Source organism: Cetorhinus maximus, chromosome 10 (assembly GCF_964194155.1).
Source record: "Cetorhinus maximus chromosome 10, sCetMax3.hap1.1, whole genome shotgun sequence".
NCBI classification, from domain to species: domain Eukaryota; kingdom Metazoa; phylum Chordata; class Chondrichthyes; order Lamniformes; family Cetorhinidae; genus Cetorhinus; species Cetorhinus maximus.
In genome coordinates, this window is record NC_135888.1 from 5,786,715 (window position 1) to 5,806,621 (window position 19,907).

The 19,907-nt window shown below is 40.6% G+C and overlaps 1 protein-coding gene across 1 annotated transcript in view; it reads right to left on the reverse strand.

The window, feature by feature from the left end:
• Positions 1-14,867, reverse strand: part of LOC144685416 (nuclear receptor subfamily 5 group A member 2-like) — a 105,755-nt gene extending 90,888 nt beyond the window's left edge. The window contains exons 1-3 of the mRNA XM_078549877.1: positions 14,678-14,867; positions 5,797-5,915; positions 5,255-5,396 (exon numbers count right to left, since the gene is read on the reverse strand). Coding sequence (XP_078406003.1) covers positions 5,255-5,396; positions 5,797-5,915; positions 14,678-14,741 — 325 coding nt within the window. The 5' untranslated portion in view covers positions 14,742-14,867. The remainder of the gene's footprint in view (positions 1-5,254; positions 5,397-5,796; positions 5,916-14,677) is intronic.
• Positions 14,868-19,907: the final 5,040 nt, after the last annotated feature.

Sequence of the window (19,907 nt, forward strand, 5' to 3'; positions counted from 1 at the left end):
TCCTCTCCCCGTTGTAGCGCCAGGTTTTAAAGGACACAGGAGCGACGACAATTCATGACACCCTCTGTGGACTATATTGCAGGGCTCCACCAGACCGGTCCAGGCACTGGAACCTCATTTTTAGCATCCCAATGGTTTGATCCACCAAGTTGAGATTTGCAGCAGGAGCCTCATTATACCTTCTCTCTGCTGCAGTCTGAGGCCACCACACAGATGTCATCAGCTACATCCTCTGTGGGTAGCCCTTGTCCCCGAGGAGCCATCCCTGCAGCTTCTGTGGACCATGGAAGACATCAGGGATCTGTGACCGACTGAGAATGTAGGAGTCATGGACACTCCCTGAAACCCATGCACAGACCTGCAGGATGTGTTTGTGCACATTCGCAGTTGACATAGTTGACCGCTTGTGTGATGGAGATCTGAGCGCCATGTGAGTGCAGTCGATTTGCACCCTGCACCTGTGGGAAACCTGAGATCTGAGCAAATCCAATCACCCTTGAATCCTGGCTCTCCTGGTCCCAGGCGAAATGCACAAAGTTGTGTGCCTTTGCGAAGCTGGTGTCCATGACCTGATGGATGCATTTGTGGGCGGGGCTTGCAATATCCCACAGAGGTCACCTGTGGAGCCCTGAAAGGAACCCCACTGGCATAAAAATTGAGTGCCATGGTCACTTTCACGGCCACTGGCAGTAGATGCCCTCCATGTCCCTGTGGCGCCAAATCCTGCAGTAGCTGGCAGGTGTGACCGACCAGTTCCCTAGACATGCGCAGTCTTCAGCGACTCTGGTCGTCGGTCAGCTGCAGGAATGAAAGGCACCTGGGTCTAGCTAGGCACTGACCAGCGATGGCTCGCTGTGGCTCTTCAGTGTTGTGTGCAGGAGCCCCAGCCACCCATTCTTCCTGAGGGTGCTGCATCTCCCTCTGCGCAGCCAGGTGCCTCTGTCAATCTCTTCTCTGTCGTCTTTGCTCTCTGTAAGCCACAAGGCACACAGCTAGTTCACCAGGCTCCAAGTTCCTGGTGTACTCCTCCTGCAGGATGAAAGAGAGACGTGTGGGTTAGCTTGGGTGTTCTAAGAAACCGTCTTGGTTAAGTCTGAAGGCCCCTTAACGCATCCCAGAGAATGCTGGCCACCACTTGAATGGCTAGAGATTAGTGCGCTGCATGGCCACCCGAAACCCCACCCACCTCCGCCCCACTCACCTGGCCAATTAGTGGCAGCCTTGCCCATTGGACTACAGGCTGGGCTCTTAGCTCAGGCACAGGCATTCTCCTAACCTGCACTGCAAGGCTGCACTGTTAGCTTGAACCATGGGGAAGATGGGTCCAAACCAGAATGCTGACATTGCAAGGGAGTGTGAGCGCCTCTACCAGTGACTGCTCCATGGCCCAGCTTTAACGAGGAGATTGTACAACGTGCCCAGTCATCCAACTGTTCTGCAGTCCACTAAAACACTCATTAGTTTGCAGTCTGCACCTGAGGGGTGAAAAGCTCTGGAGCACTTGGTGACACTTTCATGCCTCTGCATTGCTTGAGTGGGCAGGTAAGCTAGAGACCCGGCTCCACGCATGTCAACGTGGCTGCGCCTGAACTGTCTCAGCTGTACAGGAATGGTCACTTTATACAAAGTTTCCCGATGCATGGCCACTTCCCTCCCCGTCACCCCGCACGTGCTTGTCCACGGCCTTCAACCACAGGGCAGCCCTTGCCCCCCTCGGCAAGTCACCTCAACCGCAGGGCAGTGCTTGCCACCCACCCCCACCCCCACCACCCCAAGTCTCCTCAACCCTGAAATCCAACAGGTGACCCTCACAAGCGCTGCACAACATTACTGTGCACTCACGTCCGAGTTGCCCTCAAAGTGCAGCCCGCCAAGTGCACGCCTTAAATATGCTGTTGTGAAACATGTCGGCACACATCCAGCAAGGGTGGCCGTGGGGGGTGGGGGTGGGGGGTGGGGGGTGGGGGGGGAGGTGAGGCAGGGGTATGATTCTGGCGGGCCGATCTTATAATGGTATTAATGATATGCAGATGTATTACAATGAGGTTCCCGACGTCCGATGGCGGGAAATGCGGCCCTGCCATCGACAAGCTGAGCAGATGATCGCAAACTGGTTTCACTAGGTTGTGAGACAGATTTTTGGCCTTCTCACCATATTGTCCACTCACGCCACTGAACACGCCCAACGCCAGTGGGCACGGAAAATTCCACCCCAAGTCTCTCCAAACATCAACGTTTATAAGTTTCGCACCTTTTAAGAAATATTCTACTTTTCTATTCTTACAGCCAAAGTAAATAACATCACAATTTCCCACATTATACTCCATCTGCCATCTTGTTGCCCACTTGTTGTCTATATCTCTTTGCAGCCTCTTTGTTTCCTCCCCACAGCTTCCCTTTCCACCTAGTTGTGTATCATCAGCAAATGTAGATACATTACTCTCTGTCTCTTCGTCTAAGTCATTAATATAGATCACAAGTAGCTGAGGCCCCAGCACTAATCCTTGTGGCACTCCATTAGTCACAGCCTGCCAACTTGAAAATGCCTGGTTTATGCTCACTCTTTGCCTCCAGTCCAGTAACCAATCCTCTATCCATGCTAATATTTTACCCCCAACTCCATTAGCTCTTATCTTGCCTATTAACCTTTTGTGTGGCATCTTATCCTAAAAAGACGTGGGCAGCATTTCAAAATCCTGAAACTCCCTCCCTAACAGCACTGTGGGTGTACCTACACCACATGGACTGCAGCAGTTCGAGGTGGTGGTACACGACCACCTTCTCAAGGACAATTAGGGATGGACAGGAAATGCTGGTCTAGCCAGTGATGCCCACATCCTATGAAAGAATAAAAAAAATTGAATGCCTTTTAGAAATCCAGGTATACTACATCTACTGGTTCTCCTTTATCTACCTTACTGGTTATATCCTCAAAAAATTCTAATAAATATATCAAACAGGATTTCCCTTTTGTAAAACCATGTTGACTTGTTCTAAACATACTATGCACTTCTAGGATCAATGTTAAGACTTTGATTATTGGGAAAATGCTGGAAACTATCCTTAAAGATGTTAGGCTAACTGGCCTGTAGTTCCCTGTTCTCTTTCTCCCTCCTTTCTTGAGAAATGGTGTTACATTTGCCAACTTCCAATCTGATGGGAACATTCCCAAATCTTAGGAATTTTGGAAAATCATAGCTAGCACATCCACTATCACTGCAGCTATCTTTTCCTGAACCCTTGGGTGTAATTCATCAGGTCCTAGGGATTTGCTGGATTTCAGTACAAGTTTCTCCAATACTTTTTCTCTGCTGATATTAATTACCTTAATTTCCTCACTCTTTTTATTCACTAGTTTACGTTCTATTTCTGGTAATAAACGTGCCCTCTACTGTGAAGACAGGCACAAAATATTTGTTCAATGCCTCGGCCATTTCCTCAGTTCTCATAATAATTCTTCCTGTCTCTGTTTCTAAGGGACCAACATTAACTACTATTCTTTCTTATACACTTATAAACGCTCTTACAAATATACTTATATTTGAAGTACACATTTTGGAAGCTAATCTTATAAAGATTAGAATACAAACAAAATGAAAACTAAATGTTTGTTTAAAAGTTTTCCCCAGACTAAAATATGCCTAATGTTTGGGAACGTACATCTAGAATAGCATTAGTCCAAAATTTCTTAAGATTATGGAGCCAAACATCGGTGCATTCCTGCTCAGGCACATCAGGGATTTTGCAGGTCTTTGTAAGAGGCAGAGGGAGGCTCTGCCTGGCTAGTGGTAAAGGAGAAGGGATGACCAGCCATAGACTTCTAATGTCAGGAGTTCCTACATCCCTTGCTCTCAGATGCCTGTCATATCTTATCAGCAGCAAATATTTAACAGGGTCAGCAGTGAGCGTCACGGGTGGGCTCATAATAAAATGATGTTAATATACGAGGTCCAGAAACAAGACTAAAACTAATATTAAAATTACTGTTGGCCTAAACAGCAGTCTGGGTTTATGTGTAATGTTATACATACTTGTACAGTGTAACAGAATTTGATCAGCTGTACAAAATGTTTATTATGGTACATTATGAAAGCACAATGTGTAGCCTTTATACAATTTGTCAATGCTTTGCATGTTTAATCTAGGCAATACAGTAGATTTATATATTCCATAGTTATACATTTCTCATGTTTCACTAGTAAATCATAATGCATTATAAGTATAGTGTAATATAGTTTTAATTGCATGTATTGATAACTTACCTTTTCATTTTACAATTGTTTTCCAACAGTAATACCACAATAATTTTGTACCTTAAAAGCAGAGTCAGCCCTCACAGTGGCATGTAACTTTGCCAAAGCTCCTTTCATATTTTAAATTAATGGTAATGCTTAAGTCTGGTATGCATTAATGCCAAAATTCTGATGATCTGGAGATTATTGCTAATTTGTTCAGTTGGCTGTCCATCCACACAGTCTCACATTTTCCCTCACATTTGTAAAAAGGCAATTGTTACAATTATCCCCGAATTGCATGCAAACAATTAATGATACATTTTGAAGAGAAACTTCCTGGAAAGTACATAAGTAAATTAAACGTTAATCCTAACTCAGCCCAGTTGGACAACTCCAACCATGATGTACATTTCTAGCTCATATAAAATGTCCATTTTGCAACACGATATAAATACTGGAGCTTATCTCTGGATGCCTAAATTGAACATCTGCGACACGTTGCTCATCATTTTCCATGTATACTCTCTAAAAGGCCTACTCGATCTGGCCAGAAGTTTCCATTCTAAATATTCCATTACCAATAAGCCTCGCTAATAGAATTTACCAATCCAGTACACACGAACAAATTCATTAGATCTCCAACTCAGTAAAATCGATGAATCCGCGGGACACTCCAGCCTCGGACCGGTGAGTATTGAGGTATCTGGTGATCTTGACCTGAATATATTTATGCCCCATATCATTTCGGCTAATATGGATGCGATCTAATCTCACTAGAGGCATTTAAGATTTAAAACAAAACACTTGTTTCTGTGAATGCACCTTTCCATATGTGTCATTGAGAAAAAAAACCTTCTATGAGCGCCGCTGGCAAAGGCCCCGTTTATAACTGTCAGCTTAACTTAAACCTCTTTTCAAATACGCGTCCAAACATGATCCATTGGTGAAAATCTGGTCCTCGTGCATTTCGGTATCTAAATGAAACCATTCCAAAGAGCAGAAATAAACGCACACCTTACCTTCTAACCTCATCCCCACTGTCAGGCATTTCTGAAAACGGCAATATGGACATCTCTTCCTTTGGGTTTTGTCTATTTTGCAATTCTGATTCTCAGTGCAAGTGTAGCGCTTGCTGTTCTGAACCGTCCTCTTGAAAAATCCCTAAGGGGGGGAAGTTTGAAACTTATTTAACGCACAGGAATGAATCCCGATAGAGCCATGAAGCAAAACTGAACACAAATCGATCACCTACATTTCAGGCAATTTCCCCCACAAAGAAATCCCCGCCAATAACAGTCCCTTTCGCACCTTTGTTTATTCTTTTATTAATGTATTATTCTACTATTTATTGCATATTATTTTTAATGTTAACTTTATTAATAGGGTCCCCTCGTTACTCGAGCCGTTCGCTCGATGTTTTCGGTCCAGTTCAATTTTGATTCAGTCGTTTTGAAAATGACGTTATAATTGAGTAAATAGGTCTCAAACAGCCAAAAACCACGATTGGGGGGAAAAAAAAGACCCCTTCCGAATTCGAACAGCGTTGCACGTTTCAACTCACCTTGCAACTTTCACAGGTCAGGAGACCATAATGATAACCGGATACTTTATCTCCACAAACTGGACACAGTTCATCCAGGTCATCATCATAAGCGTAGTCCATCACCTTGAACTGACGGGCTGAACAGAAGAAATAAAAATTAGGTCGGCAGTGAAATTTTTACTATAATTTTCACACACACACACAAGAGGTTTCGAGCCGGGTGGTCCCTGAAGTTCAGAGGTAACTGGATATTAAGAAATGCCTTTCGCTTCTGACGTTCTCCGGAGACAGTAATTTATAGAAAGCACACAAATCACACATCAGTTTACCATGGAGACGATGACCAGCCCACAGACGTAACTGAGAAATGCTCCTATCGAAGCATCGATAACAAATGATTATTTGGGGGTTGTGTACATTTCCACTGGTGTATTTGCATCTCACATTTACAAAGCAATAACACAGACCGAAATTCAAATATTTTAGCTATTAAGCAAATGAGCACTCTTAATTTAATTTAAAAAAAAATTTAAAAAACCTGTGCGTTCCACAACATTGTTAGTAAAAGTGTCTTTAACATCAATAAATATTGTGATAAGAATCGCGCCCTCTTCCCCTCGTTTTCCACAAACTGTTACTGGATCGATGCCTCGATGGTAGCACTTAGATTCAATACGTTCTTAATGTGATACACATTAATTAATTCTGTAACCACTCAATAAAATCGTTAATAAAAACTGTTCTGTCCAGCGACGTTATCAACTGACAATAGTAGATGCCAAAACCTGTAAAATGTTGATCTTCTGCTTATCCTGGAGTGAAGGAGGAGAGAATGCACTGGATGAAGAGAGAGAGAGAGAGAGCGGTGGCTCTCAAAGACTCGCACTAAAATACAGACTGGAATTCGATGGATTGATCAGGGAGACCAACAAAGTCAAACTCACACGAAACAACCCGAAATTAAGAACGGTAGAAAGCCACAAAGAGGGGTAAGACCTCCTCCAAATTGTGTGTTTTTTTATAAACTTAAGAGTAGATTTTTTTTTCCTTTACGAACTAAACACTTCTCTGGGGGGGAAAAAAAAAAGTTGAATTATATCCTCCCTCCAGTTATCAAGAAAAGTAATCGTCCGTGTCAGGCAATATTCGGCTAATGAGCCATGCATGTTTCTCCTATAATTAATAATGGGCCGCGAGTCCCGCAAGAAGCATTAAGCACCATATACCTATTCCACAATGAACCCCATTGAAAATGTATTTCTGAAAGTCTGTGTCAAATCTCAAATGATCGACTAACAATTAGAGTCAGGGTTAAACCTGGCCTAATACCACATATTTAACGAAAATAACCAAAGTTCAGTGTTGGAATGGTATTCGTTTAACATTGACCCTTTAATGTTTGGCGGATCCCCGAAAAAAAATAGTACATCCAATGCTAAATAAACCAGGTCGCTCCACTTGCTAATACTACAGGTAAAATAAGATCGCGGAGATTCCATGACTTCAACCTTTTGAACATGCTAAGAGTTGTAAAAATCAATTCTCTTCCGAAATATCAATACTTAATCATTTCACCACTGGCAATGAAGGCAATGTTAAGTGAAGCGTCGCGAAGTTCAAGACAAACGTTAAGGACAAGTCTAAGTTGTTAATTTGTGGTTTTCTTATTTGTCTTTTTTTTAAGACGGTGTGATATTAACTTCAATCAGTCCGGCCCATTGGAATCAACAATTCTTTTTAAAACCAAAGGACGATTTACCTACAATTTTGTTGCACGTGGAACCTTTCGTCGAATTAACTTATTCATCGATAGGCTTGAGAGAAAAAAAACTGAAACGGAACTTTATTTCGAATATTCTATTGATTGCAAATTTACACGTGAAAGTTGCAATAACTCAGCAAAAGGGCGGGAGCTCCCGACCCTCTGAAAAGACAAGAGTAATTGGGATGCAGTGTAATTGGGATGGAGTTGTGCGGCCCGTCATTCATAGGGGTTGGTGACTTGGGATTTTAACGTGAAACGGAGCCCCCGCGCTGTTTACGAATAGGAATTATTGTAGCTCAGTAAGAAGGAAGATGGTTAGAGCGAAGCGAGACAGGCAACAGCGTCGATGGATCAGAGCAGGCAAAGAAAGTAAATCGAGACCAAAAAAGCAGGTTATAGCTAGAATTTATTGCAACAGATTAAAATACGGAGGTGGAAATGGATCAGAAAGCTAAAGCAAGTAGTAGTCTTGACACTAAAGGAGGAATGAGTTCCCGTTGCACAGGCCGCTGAACAGAAACATTCCTCATTCCCAGATCCATTCGCAAGTAAAGTCATTTACAGGGGTAATTCAACATTTTGTGGAGACGGGGAGCTGGACAGATATTTGTTCCTATTTTAATCTGACGGCATTTCATTAACTCAAAATCCTTCTGTGCACTTTACAATTGCAGGACACTTCTAGGCAGAAAGTTGGTAAATGCCGTGACTGAATCCCAAATTATTGAACAGACGTGTAAAAATATTTTTTTTTTCGAAAAGAGCACTGTCGGAGTTTAATTCGTCAATTTGCTGCTAGCTCCGTGCGCGATAATCCTTCTGTCTCAAGCAATGAATTAGAAAAAAAAAAATAAATAAAGCTGATGCATTTTATGTAGCAGCGACAGACACCTGTCCTCTTGACACTTGGAACAGTTCAGAAATCCGAGCACAACACCACACTCCCTGAAGTCAGCACCCTGGGCGTGTGCATTTGGCCGTCAATAAAGAACTGCCTGAATTCAAAAGCTAATTTATTAATCCAGGATCAGCTCCACAATCTGGACGAAAACCCCGTATAGAAAACTTCACTAACCATCTTACTGTATGTGGTGCAGTTTCTGTGCTCATATTAAACAGTCTAATGGCATCTCAGACCCACAATCGCGTCGATTTTACAACCTGTCCAAAAAAGTGTTCCGTGCATCAGGGCAGTCACCCCAGCGAGGCATCTGTGTAACCGCACTGACATCAGCTATGATTTAAGTGATCAGCTTTCAAACAATATCATTATTCCCAGAGAATAACATGTGGAAGGGGGTCTCTCTCCATTCTAGAGGCGAGAAGCGCCCCTGAGCACAGAATTCTCTGGAAACCTTATTTGGATTTTTACGAGGAAATAGGGAAAACCTGGCGGCTATTAATTGTGGTCATTTTGCCTGGAGATTATGTTGTGATATTTCAGCAGGACCCACTAATGTAGCCCCCCCCCTCTCTCTTTCTCTCCTCTCCAAGTCCCTCACAGTAACTTGACGCCTCTGGTAATAAACTAAAACATTTCCGGGGGTTGGTTTAAACCGTGTCTGCAGTTAGCAGGTATTTTTTTTTTTCACTTTTCAAAGACAAGATGGGTCTTTTTGACCGCGTTTAACAAGGAAGATTCTCTCTTTGATCTAAGTTACCCCTGAAATGTTCTGCAAACCCCACACTGACCAATCCCAACTCCTTGAGACTCGGGGATACCACAGCCACCGGGCTGGTTACAGTCCACCCCTCACCCCTCACCCCCCCCAGTCCTAAATGTGACTTGAGATTAAACCAGGCGCTGACGCTGCCGCTCAATCACCAGAACCTGCTCAGACTCCCACAGGTAAGGAAGGGACAGCCGGAGAGGCGGGTCCCTTCCTCTCTCCCCCAACAAGGTGCCTTTGCACCTTTATTGGATGGCGGCCTTGACCGACAGCGCCCCTGGCCAATCAGGCGCCGAGCCGCTTCCCCCGGCCCGCGCTCCGCTTGATACAACCGAGGGACCAATCAGCGCGGGGCGGGGTGGGCGAAGGCAGCGCGCGCTGCCCGCCAGCTGGGTCCGATTAAGCGCTCAATTTTCCCAGCTGCGCTGACGGGGCCCGGAGGTTAGTCTGAACCCTTTTGAACTCTCTCACTGGGCTGGGTTGACAGTGACTGGGATTAACGAAAGGAGGTGATTCTCGAGCAATATTTGCTTCTTGGTGCCTTGTACCTTGGACTCGGGCGGGCATGATGATATTATTGTCACTGTGACATTTTTTGTTTTGTTTTGCTACCATTAAAACACAAAATTAAAAAAAAACAAAATAAAATCACGCCAAGGGGTTTGGTTCTTGGGATGGGGGCACCCATCGCCAGCAGTTGTCTGCGAAAGTGGTGATGTGGAGTGTTTTAGGATGCCACATTAGAAGGTGGTTAGGAGATTGGTGTGAATCTAATCTCACATATCGCCCAGGATGGATAAGGACAGCAGTTTTGCTTTCCTAATGGACACATAACGTGGTTGAATTTTTATGATAATCTGACAGTTTCACAGCCACTTTTACTGATACCTTTTTATTTCCTGATTATTTTTTGAAACCTGGATTCAAGAGTAGCCTGGAAATAAAAAAAGCGAGCAGGGCTTCATTTCATATTGAGGTGAGGGTGGTGCATTGATACTCTTTCGAGTTATCAACAGTCACAGATTGCAACTCTTTCGAGTACAATCACAGTTCTTGGTTTCCAGGAGTGGGACATGAACCCACAACCCTCTGATTCAAAGGCGAGGGTGCTATGGACTGATAGAGCACATGGGATGGCAGCAATAAGGCTAGTAGTTTCTAAACTAATTATCCAGACCATAACACCTACCAACATTTAAATTAAGTTTTAAAATTGCTTTCTTTCCTTGGTGTTTTCTTAAGGAAGAATTTTTTTGTGTGTGGATGGTTTGACCTCTGAGTCCTGTCTTTGACATTGCCAATGATTTGTGATGACATTTACAACATGGTACAAATAATGTCTTTTGATATTGATAAAAGAATGCCACTGATCCTGAATGTGCTGCTAATTCACAAGATTGATCACAATCAGGAGATATTTCAATTTAAATGTAAAATTATAATTTCTATTTTACACTTTCAATTGTGGTTTGGCCTTTTTCTTGATACCCAATAAACACAGCTCTTTGTAAAGGAATTTTTCACATGCTTCTAACTTTCACTGATAGTTCATGAAAATTGTCAAAGTTTAAATGTAAAAAGTCCACGGAACTGTAAGTTGGGTAGTCATCTACTATTTATTAAATACTGTATTAATAGGCTTATGATTAATAAAGGAGGGTAGTAAGGCAAATTTTAAAATTCTTAATATATTTAATAATCTGGCCTGTCCTTAACAAGGTCTGTGGCTGTCGAATCAATGTATCCTTTTCTGTGATGATAATTCTTTTTTATTTCCCCTCCCTCTCTCGTTTTTCTCCTTTCTCCTCATCAATCTGCTTTCTTTCTGACAGCGACTCTTTTATTTCTCCCTTTGCTTACACTTTATTCAAGCCATCATTCTCTACATTTTTATTTCTTTTTTGATTCTGTTCTTTTGTTGCTTCTATGCTTTTTAATTCTTTACCTGTTTTACCATGACTTTTATTTCCTTCTCTTTGTTTCATTCTTTTTCTTCTTTATTTTTGACTTTCTTTCAGTCATCTATGTGTCTTTATTTACATTTTTTTTTCTATTTTGCTGATTCTGTAATCTCCTGAGCTTTGTCCTGCTCTATCTTTTGGCTTTATTCCTGAAGTGTCTGGATGCTGTTTTTGTTTCACTTCTGGTTCTGTCCCAGTGGCCTCTTTTCTTCTGTCTGCCTTTGCCTCCCATCTCTGCCCTCAAGAACTACAGTCCACCAACACAGAAACATGAATGTTGCCACTGCAACATTCCAACAGCTGTTGTTGTTCTCATCCCCAATGCATTATCTTTTATAAATATATTAAAAGTTACTAGTTATTTTAGATATTTTTGAAAGAACGAGAAGAGCCAGAATCAGCATTATATAGGACATAATCTTCAACAAGGTGATTTCAAACCCATTTTTGATAATATGTACACGATCAGTAATTACTATGGGTGCATCATTAGAAGAGAAGGGACAGCTCATTACAAAATGTTTTCAAATATTCTTGAAACACACATAATCTGCTGTTTCAAACAGGTAAAGGGGATTTATCAGAAAATTTTCTAATAATCTTAGTTAAATCTTTTTGTAAAATCATCACGTAATACATGTTGGTAGTGGAGGGTGGTTGAAAAGGCAATGATATGTATGTAAGCAGGGAATCCTTCACATTTCAAACTCTCATGCATATAGAAAAACGTAATGGAAACAAAAATAATCACATTTCAATTAAACCACAAAACTCTTCATACAACAAACCTTTTAAAGAGGGAAAAATATGGCCAACTTGCATTACACAACAATTGGCACACAGATCTGAGTAGGAAATGTAGTTATGCTGTATTTACGTAATAGCAATAGAATAATATGTATACATTTTTTAAAAAATCATAAGACTTTTAGCTTACTAATTTCTTGAAATGTAACTACTAGTGTTAACTTATAAATAAACATACTTTCCTTCATTGAAAATTCCTTTACTGATGTAATTTGTAGTAATTTTTATAAACAAGATACATAAGGGTTACTACTGTAGGTGCAACTGGGAAACCAAAAATCTCTTATCCTGGTGAACTCTGAAATGCTAATCAATTGTCAGTTGTTTCAGTACATTAAATGCAACGTTTTCATGTCAGTGTGGCTCAATGCTAACTTAGTCACAAATTGTAGTTAAATTACATCCCTTAGGGAATACAAAGTCTTGTCAGTAAGTTTTATGCAGTTACCTTTCCAGTTCCATTTAAAAGTTGACTATTGTTTGTCAAAATATATTTGAAATCATTTTTTTACAAAGCTCCTAATACAGATGTGAGAACTTTGCCTAGGCCCAGTCTCTAACAGAATCTCATTGCACAATTACTGCTAATATTTTTAGTACAGTTCTTACAACAGTATTCCACTGTGAGTTTTCTGATATGTGAGGAAGATGCTGTTCGCTCCTCTCTATGTTGGTCTATCACAAAATTAAAATTTAAATAAGCATGAATATGCATGTAAATGTTTATAATAATTTGAGATCAATCAATAAAACTGTATTTTCAAAATATGTGCTGAAAAATTAAGTGCTGACATTTTCTTCAGTATTGAACATATGTGTTTGAATAAAGATATAAAGTTTGGTTAGAATGTGAGGCATCTAATGAATAAAATTTGTCCTCCTCTACTGATTATACATGAATCATAAAGATATTCAATCTCACAATAAGGAAATGCATTTTGATAAAATCTACGATTTGTTATTTCCAACTACAATTTATGGTATACGATGTGTTATGTAAATAAGAATGTTGAACATGCACAACAAATAACACCCCCACCCTCTTCAATCAAATGATTCAATGTAAATTATACCCTTTGGGAGTTAAAATTTAATCATAGCCACCCAATATCTTTGAAATGTTGTAATTTTCTTAGCAATTTACTTAAAAAATACTTTATTTCAAATGTAAATACACAGTTAGATCATTGCAGTTCCATGAAACTAGACCAAGCATTTCTACTTCAAGAAATCCTTGGAAACAATAAACTATATACGAAGCATACTGGGCTTAATGTTTTTTAAACAATTTTCTTGAACTGTTAATTCTGCTTTAACTGGTTGTATATGACAAATGACAGAATCTCTCAAATCAACATTGTAAATAATTTCTTTGAAATAAGTAGAAACATTTTCTGAAAAAACACAGGAGTTCCACAAGTACAAACTGCTTAGAGCTCCACAGTGAAGTAATTTGACAATAATATAGCATCAATTTAATCAGTTTCTGAGCTCATAGAAAATGAATGGTGATCACTTGTATTCCAGCTTTTTTAGTTATTGAACATCTGCAGCACGTTAAAAGTATTTGATTACCTGCTTACCTATTTAGAATTTAATATAATTATAAGTATTCTTTTGAAGCAGAATATTTGTAACAAAATGCTTATTAAACAATATAATTGGACTTTTATGACAACTTTGTTTAAAATGTGTAATTTCTTGGTGCTGTACATGTAGTTCTCTAACATGTACACTGTTAATCCTTTTTTCTAGAATATAATGTGTTTGCTATTGATTCATTTTTGCTACTGCTATCAGAATGTAATTTTTCTTCTTAACAGAACAAGCAAGTGGCAAACATGTACAATTTGCTTATTAATGAGTATTCTAAAAGGTTGGTGTATTATTTTAAAAGATATTTAAAACTTTTGCCCAAAGTCCTATTAAAACATCCTTGGCATTGTTTATGTCTGCATAACTATATATTTTTTATAAGGACAACATTAATTTAAAAAAACTTTTCGGAGCACTTTCAAATACATGTAAAGCAAAGACTTAACGTTCCAAGTGCCAACCTAAACTATAAAACAGTGACAACTACGATTCTGCTTTGTAAGAGGAGTGCTAATAAATTACATGCTTTGTACAGTATGAATTTGAGAGGCTGTTACATATTACGTGCCACAGTTCTCAAACCGAACATTTTGACAACATAATGTATGCTCCCCAAAACATGGCTGGTTCTATCAATCTTTCCCTTAATGACATTTTTTGATCCTTTTTTTTTTAAAGTTCACTTTCAGAAATGAAGTATCTTACATTTTGCCATTGTTCGTCTTGCCAGGTAAGACTGATGTAAATCATCCAGGTTTAGTTTTATTTATTTTTGTTTAGAATTAGACTGGCAATATTTCTGGAGTATCTTTATAAAATGTAATTACTATTATGATAATGGCTTAGAAATGAATAACTCTATATGTTTGTCACCATCCCAGACTCAGCTATTATTCCAAAATTCAATGGCACTTTCAATAAACTTTGACATACTTGAATGTAAAATGCTCTGTAATTCAAAGATAGTCTGCTACCGAAACACGGTTTTATAATCTCATAGTGCAGTATCGTGAACTTGTTTATATAACCAGAACTCTCGAGTGTTTTTCAAGTCCTCTTTGTAACAGATCAAACCTTTATAAATGTTTGAAAATACTTACATGTATCTGGAGTAGTTTGTTTGATGGAACTGCAGGGAGCGACCAAAGAAGGACTACCAGACATTACTCCTTTAAGAGAATCCGCTCCAAACAGCTTTACCTCTGGCCTAGTTAAAAATATCTTCCAATTTAAAAAAAAATCAAATGAGTTAGAAAACTAAGATGGTATGTTTGTTACTGAACTCTGATCAGGATGTGTGTCAGTGCTGCAGTAAACTACACAGGCCAGATCATGATGGGGGCTAATCAGAGGAATAAGGGTCTGTTCTAGATACTTGATTGGCTCTTTTGGTCAGGTGACCTCACAGAAGATGATAAGAAATCCTAGTTACAAACTGACAGAATGGCAGATAAGGTTTTTTTTTTAACACTGATAATGCAAAAGAAATAATTAACCAAGTCTAGTGGATTGGGAATGAATGGAAGAATTTTTCATCATAAAATGAAAAGAAAGTCTGTAGGAAGGATTTACTGATTTCACTTCCTTAAATGGTTAATTGTCTATTTTCAGCATAGATCCATGGCTTCAAACTAGCTTCAGTTTTTTTGCATGATGAATAATGAATGCCAAAAGGATTTCCCATTGAAATATAAAATGCACAACTCACTCTAAACTTGAAAAGTTGTGTGGGTAGCAGGAGGTGTGAATTTATTTGAGCTAATTAATAAACTTATTTAGGAACTGGCATTTGTGACCTGTACTATGAAGGCAAATAAAGTTATGTTGAAACTGCAAAACGTTTGCAATATTTTTGCTGTAGCTTATAGAAACTGGGAGGTGGTTAATTATTTTGAATATATATATATATATATATACACATATACAGTGCTTCACCACAGCATTAGTCAACTCAAACAATATTAAAGGAACAGTAATAAGAACTTAAACTTATGAAGTGTCCTAAAACACTTCACAAAGGGGGTGGATTGACTACCAAGATGATTTTAGGAGAGGTGACCAAAGATGTGATTGAAAATAAAATGTTGAAGCTTTTTAAGATCTGGGAGGTTGAGCAAGGCAGAAAGCTTAGGAAGGGAACGACAGAATTATGCTCTGCCATAATGGTTAAAGGCTTTTCCATCAATGACAGAGTGCCGGTTAATGGGGTGAAATACATTGCAGTCTAACCTCCTGAAGAGCAGCAGTTATGAGCTGAAACATTGGGTTGGAGAAGGCTGCAAAGGTAGATTGCAGTGAAGCCATGGAAGGGTTTGTAAATGAGAATGAGGACTTTGAAATCATTATTTTGGCAGTAGGAAACAAATGGAAAGCAGCAAGGACTCAGATACTATCAGACAAGTACCTCATATTGGATAGTACACGGACAGTGGATTTTCAGTGTTTGGTGTTTGAAGACAGTAGGCCATCCATCAAGATGTTGGGAAGTCAAGCCTGAGGGTGACCAAGGCATGGTTATTTTGGACGAAGACCTTGATGAGATTATTGGTGCAGGAAACATCTTTGTATAATTCATAGTTGCAGGAAAGTGCAGTTGTATTCAACTAAAATGAAGCAGTCTGGCTGGGACAAATAGCCTTTTCTCATGCTTAATGTGCCCTCATTTTAAGAGAATTGCTGCACAAAGGATAGTAATGTGACAAGTTATAAAATGTGCTTGTAACTGAAGAGAAGTAACAGAACATGTGCCACATGAAAATATTACATTTCATCTTGGGATCCTTCAGGGGATTGTTATGATCCCAGCTGATGTTAATACTGGACAAGTCAGATCCCAGGGTGAAACCTGGCTTGATAGATCCTATTGTTTTTTTTAGAAACCATGGAGGAAAGCTACTGAACAAATTCACAGGAGTCTGCTGGTGAACTTTTAACACAGAGAATAAATCACTTATTAAACAAGAGAAATTAACTATATTACACCAGACAAAAATGTTGGAAAAAATCTCAATACAAACACAAGAAGATGATTCAAATATTCACTATTCCTTTACCCCAGCAATATCTCTACAGGCACATATAAATTCAGAAAGATAAAACAATTTACAATATTTATCTTGTACACCAATATTCAAGGTACATGTGAATTAACAGGCGAACGGTTAGACACACCACACTCCAAAGTAAATGACAGATATGAACAAAGTCAATTCCATGGATTTCTGGACAATCCACCCTGACGTTTATCACACTGTGAGCCAACCAGTCCCTTGGAAACTTTGTCTTTCTCACGAGGGTTTCCAATCTCCACATTTGAAGGACTGGCCTTGGAATTTTCGCCAAACATTCACTTCCACTCGGACGGCTTCAACAAGGATCCACCTCCAGGGTTTCAATCTTGCCTTCTGAGATTCCTTTCCCCTTGGTTTCTGAGTACACTCATGCTTCACCTTCCAAGCACACTTTCAGATCTTCGGCTGTGCCAAGCAGAACACCAGTGCTCCAAAGGGGTACCTTTGCCCCTACTGCCCGCAGCTTGGAGCCACCGACCTTAGGCTGCCCTCTCGGATCTTCAGAGTTTCTCTTGTGAGCCCACTTCTCTTCAAGCCCGCTGCCCCCCCAGCACTTTCTTTAACTCGGAGCCTTTTTCTCTGCTCCGATCATTTATCTTGACTCGATGGGATCTATCTCTGATCACTGTCTTTGTCCCTGCCTGGGACTTTCTTCCTGGACCTCTTTCTGGTCCCACTCCCTGGTTTGGGGCCTTCTTCTTTATTTGGGACCCTTGCCCTGCCCCCCCCTCCCCATGTCCTGCTCCCTGGGAACCCTCCTCTGGAATGGTGCTCCGGTTCAGGTCACCCCACTTGCAGTTTCAGGCCGTTTCACTTCTTTTCCTTCTGCGCAGGAGCACAGGCTGGTTCCCAGCCTAAAGAACATAAAAACCACTAACTGCCCACCTGCGGCCCCTTTCCTGGCCGGCACATGCGCAGACGTCCCGAAGCCAGCGGGAACTGTAGTTCCCCAACCGCGACTGCTGATTCAAAATCAAGGTGAGCGTGGAATTTCATTATAGGATGCTACTGCGTATGGGGCGAAGAAGACTCCGGGGCTTTTGGGTTTTTTTTGGAGCACGCTAATTATGAAATTATTTTTTTTAGTATGTGCATACAGTATAGGCTTTGAATATTTTGTTCAGTTTGAATCAGAAAGAAGTACATATTGTACCGCTGGGTGACAATATTTTTGGTGGAAGTACCCGAAATGATAGGAGATGTATCAATTCAGTAGGTTTCCCTGGATGGGCAGAGAATAGCAGATGGTTGGCAGGATGTTCAAGGTTATAACACACTTGTAGTGTTTGCCGTTTGAGAAAGTATCATTGTTACGAACATCCAAATTTCAGCAGGTCCTCGGTAGCAGAGCAATGGTCGATTGGAAGACACGTTAAACAGGGTGCCCCAGCGATGAGTTGTGGGGTGCCTGCTACTTCTACTTACCTAGATTCAGTAATACAATGCAAATTGATCAGGTTCATGAAAGATAACCAGTCTAGGGATAGGGCAAACAAGTCTAATGCAATATCTGATGAACTACAAGAATACAGAACAAAATTGCAAGTGGGCAAAATTATAGCCGTTGAAATTTGTTTTGTGTAAGTACAAGAAGCAGCACATTGCAAGTTAAAATAGAGACATGTTTTTGAGAAGACCAACAACAATTTGTATTTATATAACCCCTTTAACATAAATAAATGTCACAAAGTATTGCACAGGGACAAAGTCAGAATGGATGCTGAGTTAAAGAATGAGATACAAAGAAGGATGGCCAAAAGCTTCTTGAAATTGCTGGGTTCTAACATGGGTCATAAGGGTAGGTAGGCAGAAGAGTGTAGGGAAGGAATGCCAATGCCTTAGACTTAGCAATAGATAGCTGCAAATGATGGCTGAAGGAATGTGGGATAAAAGGTCAAAGTCAGGGTTCGTCAGGCTGGGTGTTGAGCTATAAGAGATTACAGAGATAGGGAAGGGCAAGGACATGGAGGGACCTAAACAACATATTAACATTACTATTACACTTTAACATTAAACACGAGACTTTTAAATTTCATATGTTGGATAATCAAGAACCATTAGGTCGGAACAGGGTGATGGGTTAGTGGGATGATGCAGGATAGGACACAGCAGCAGAGTTTTCGATGAGTTTATGTTTACGATGGAGCAGGTCAGAACGGCAGAGGAACAATCAGGTTTGAAGATGACAAGTGCACGGATGAGGTTTTCAACAGCAGAAGAGCTGAGGTAGGGACAGAGGTGGCCAAAATTCCAGGTATGGATGTTGGCAATGTTACAGAGATGGGAGTATGCGATCTTTCTGATGGAGAGGAAATGGAGTTAAAAGTTCAACCCGAGGTCAAATAGGATGCTGGTTGTCTTTTTTTCTATATTAGTTCATTGGATGTGAGCATCATTGGCAAGGCCAGCATTAATTGCCTTTGAAAAGGTGCTGGTAGCAGTCGATCTGGCGTAGATACACATTACAGTGCTGTGTGAGAGAGAGTTCCAGGATTTTGACGCAGCAATAGTGAAGGGATGCAATATAGTTCCAAGTCAGATATTTATTGTATGACTTGGAGGGAAACTTAAAGGTGGTGGCCTCCCCATGTGCCTGCTGCTCTTGTCCTTTTAAGTGGTAGAAGTTGCAGCTTTGGAAGGTGCTGTCAAAGAAAGCTTGACAAGTTGCTGCAGTGCATCTCGAAGATGGTATGTATTGCTACCATGGTGCACTGTTGAGGGAAGGAGTGAATATTTAAGAAGGTGACTGGGGTGTAATCTGTCTGGTTCAGCCTGACTGGGGTATGGAATCAAGGCAAGAACATCAAGTTTGTGGTGGGCTGAAAACCACGGTTTCAGACTTCCCAATATTTGACTGAGAGACATTGCAAAATCAAGACAGGATGTCAGGAAAATGGTCTAACAATGCAGAGATAGTGGAGAGGTTGAGAGGGATTGTGGAGTGGTTGAGAGGGATAGTGGAGAAGTAGAGTTGGCTGTCATCAGTATACATACGGATGGTGATTCAGTGCCTGGAGATGATGTCAACAGGGACAACATGTAAATGGGGAAGAAGAGGGAACCAAGTAGGAGTTGGGCCCAATAGACAACATGAGTTCAGAGGGTATGGAGAAGATGCTGGAGAAGGTATGGGTTCATTGCTAGGCCAGATGGGGGTGGCGGGGGTGGGCAGGCGGTGGTGTTTGATGAGCAATGGGAAGCAATAAAGGCAATTGACCAGATGGTTGCAATCCCAGTGACAAAGAAGTTCCAAGCTCCT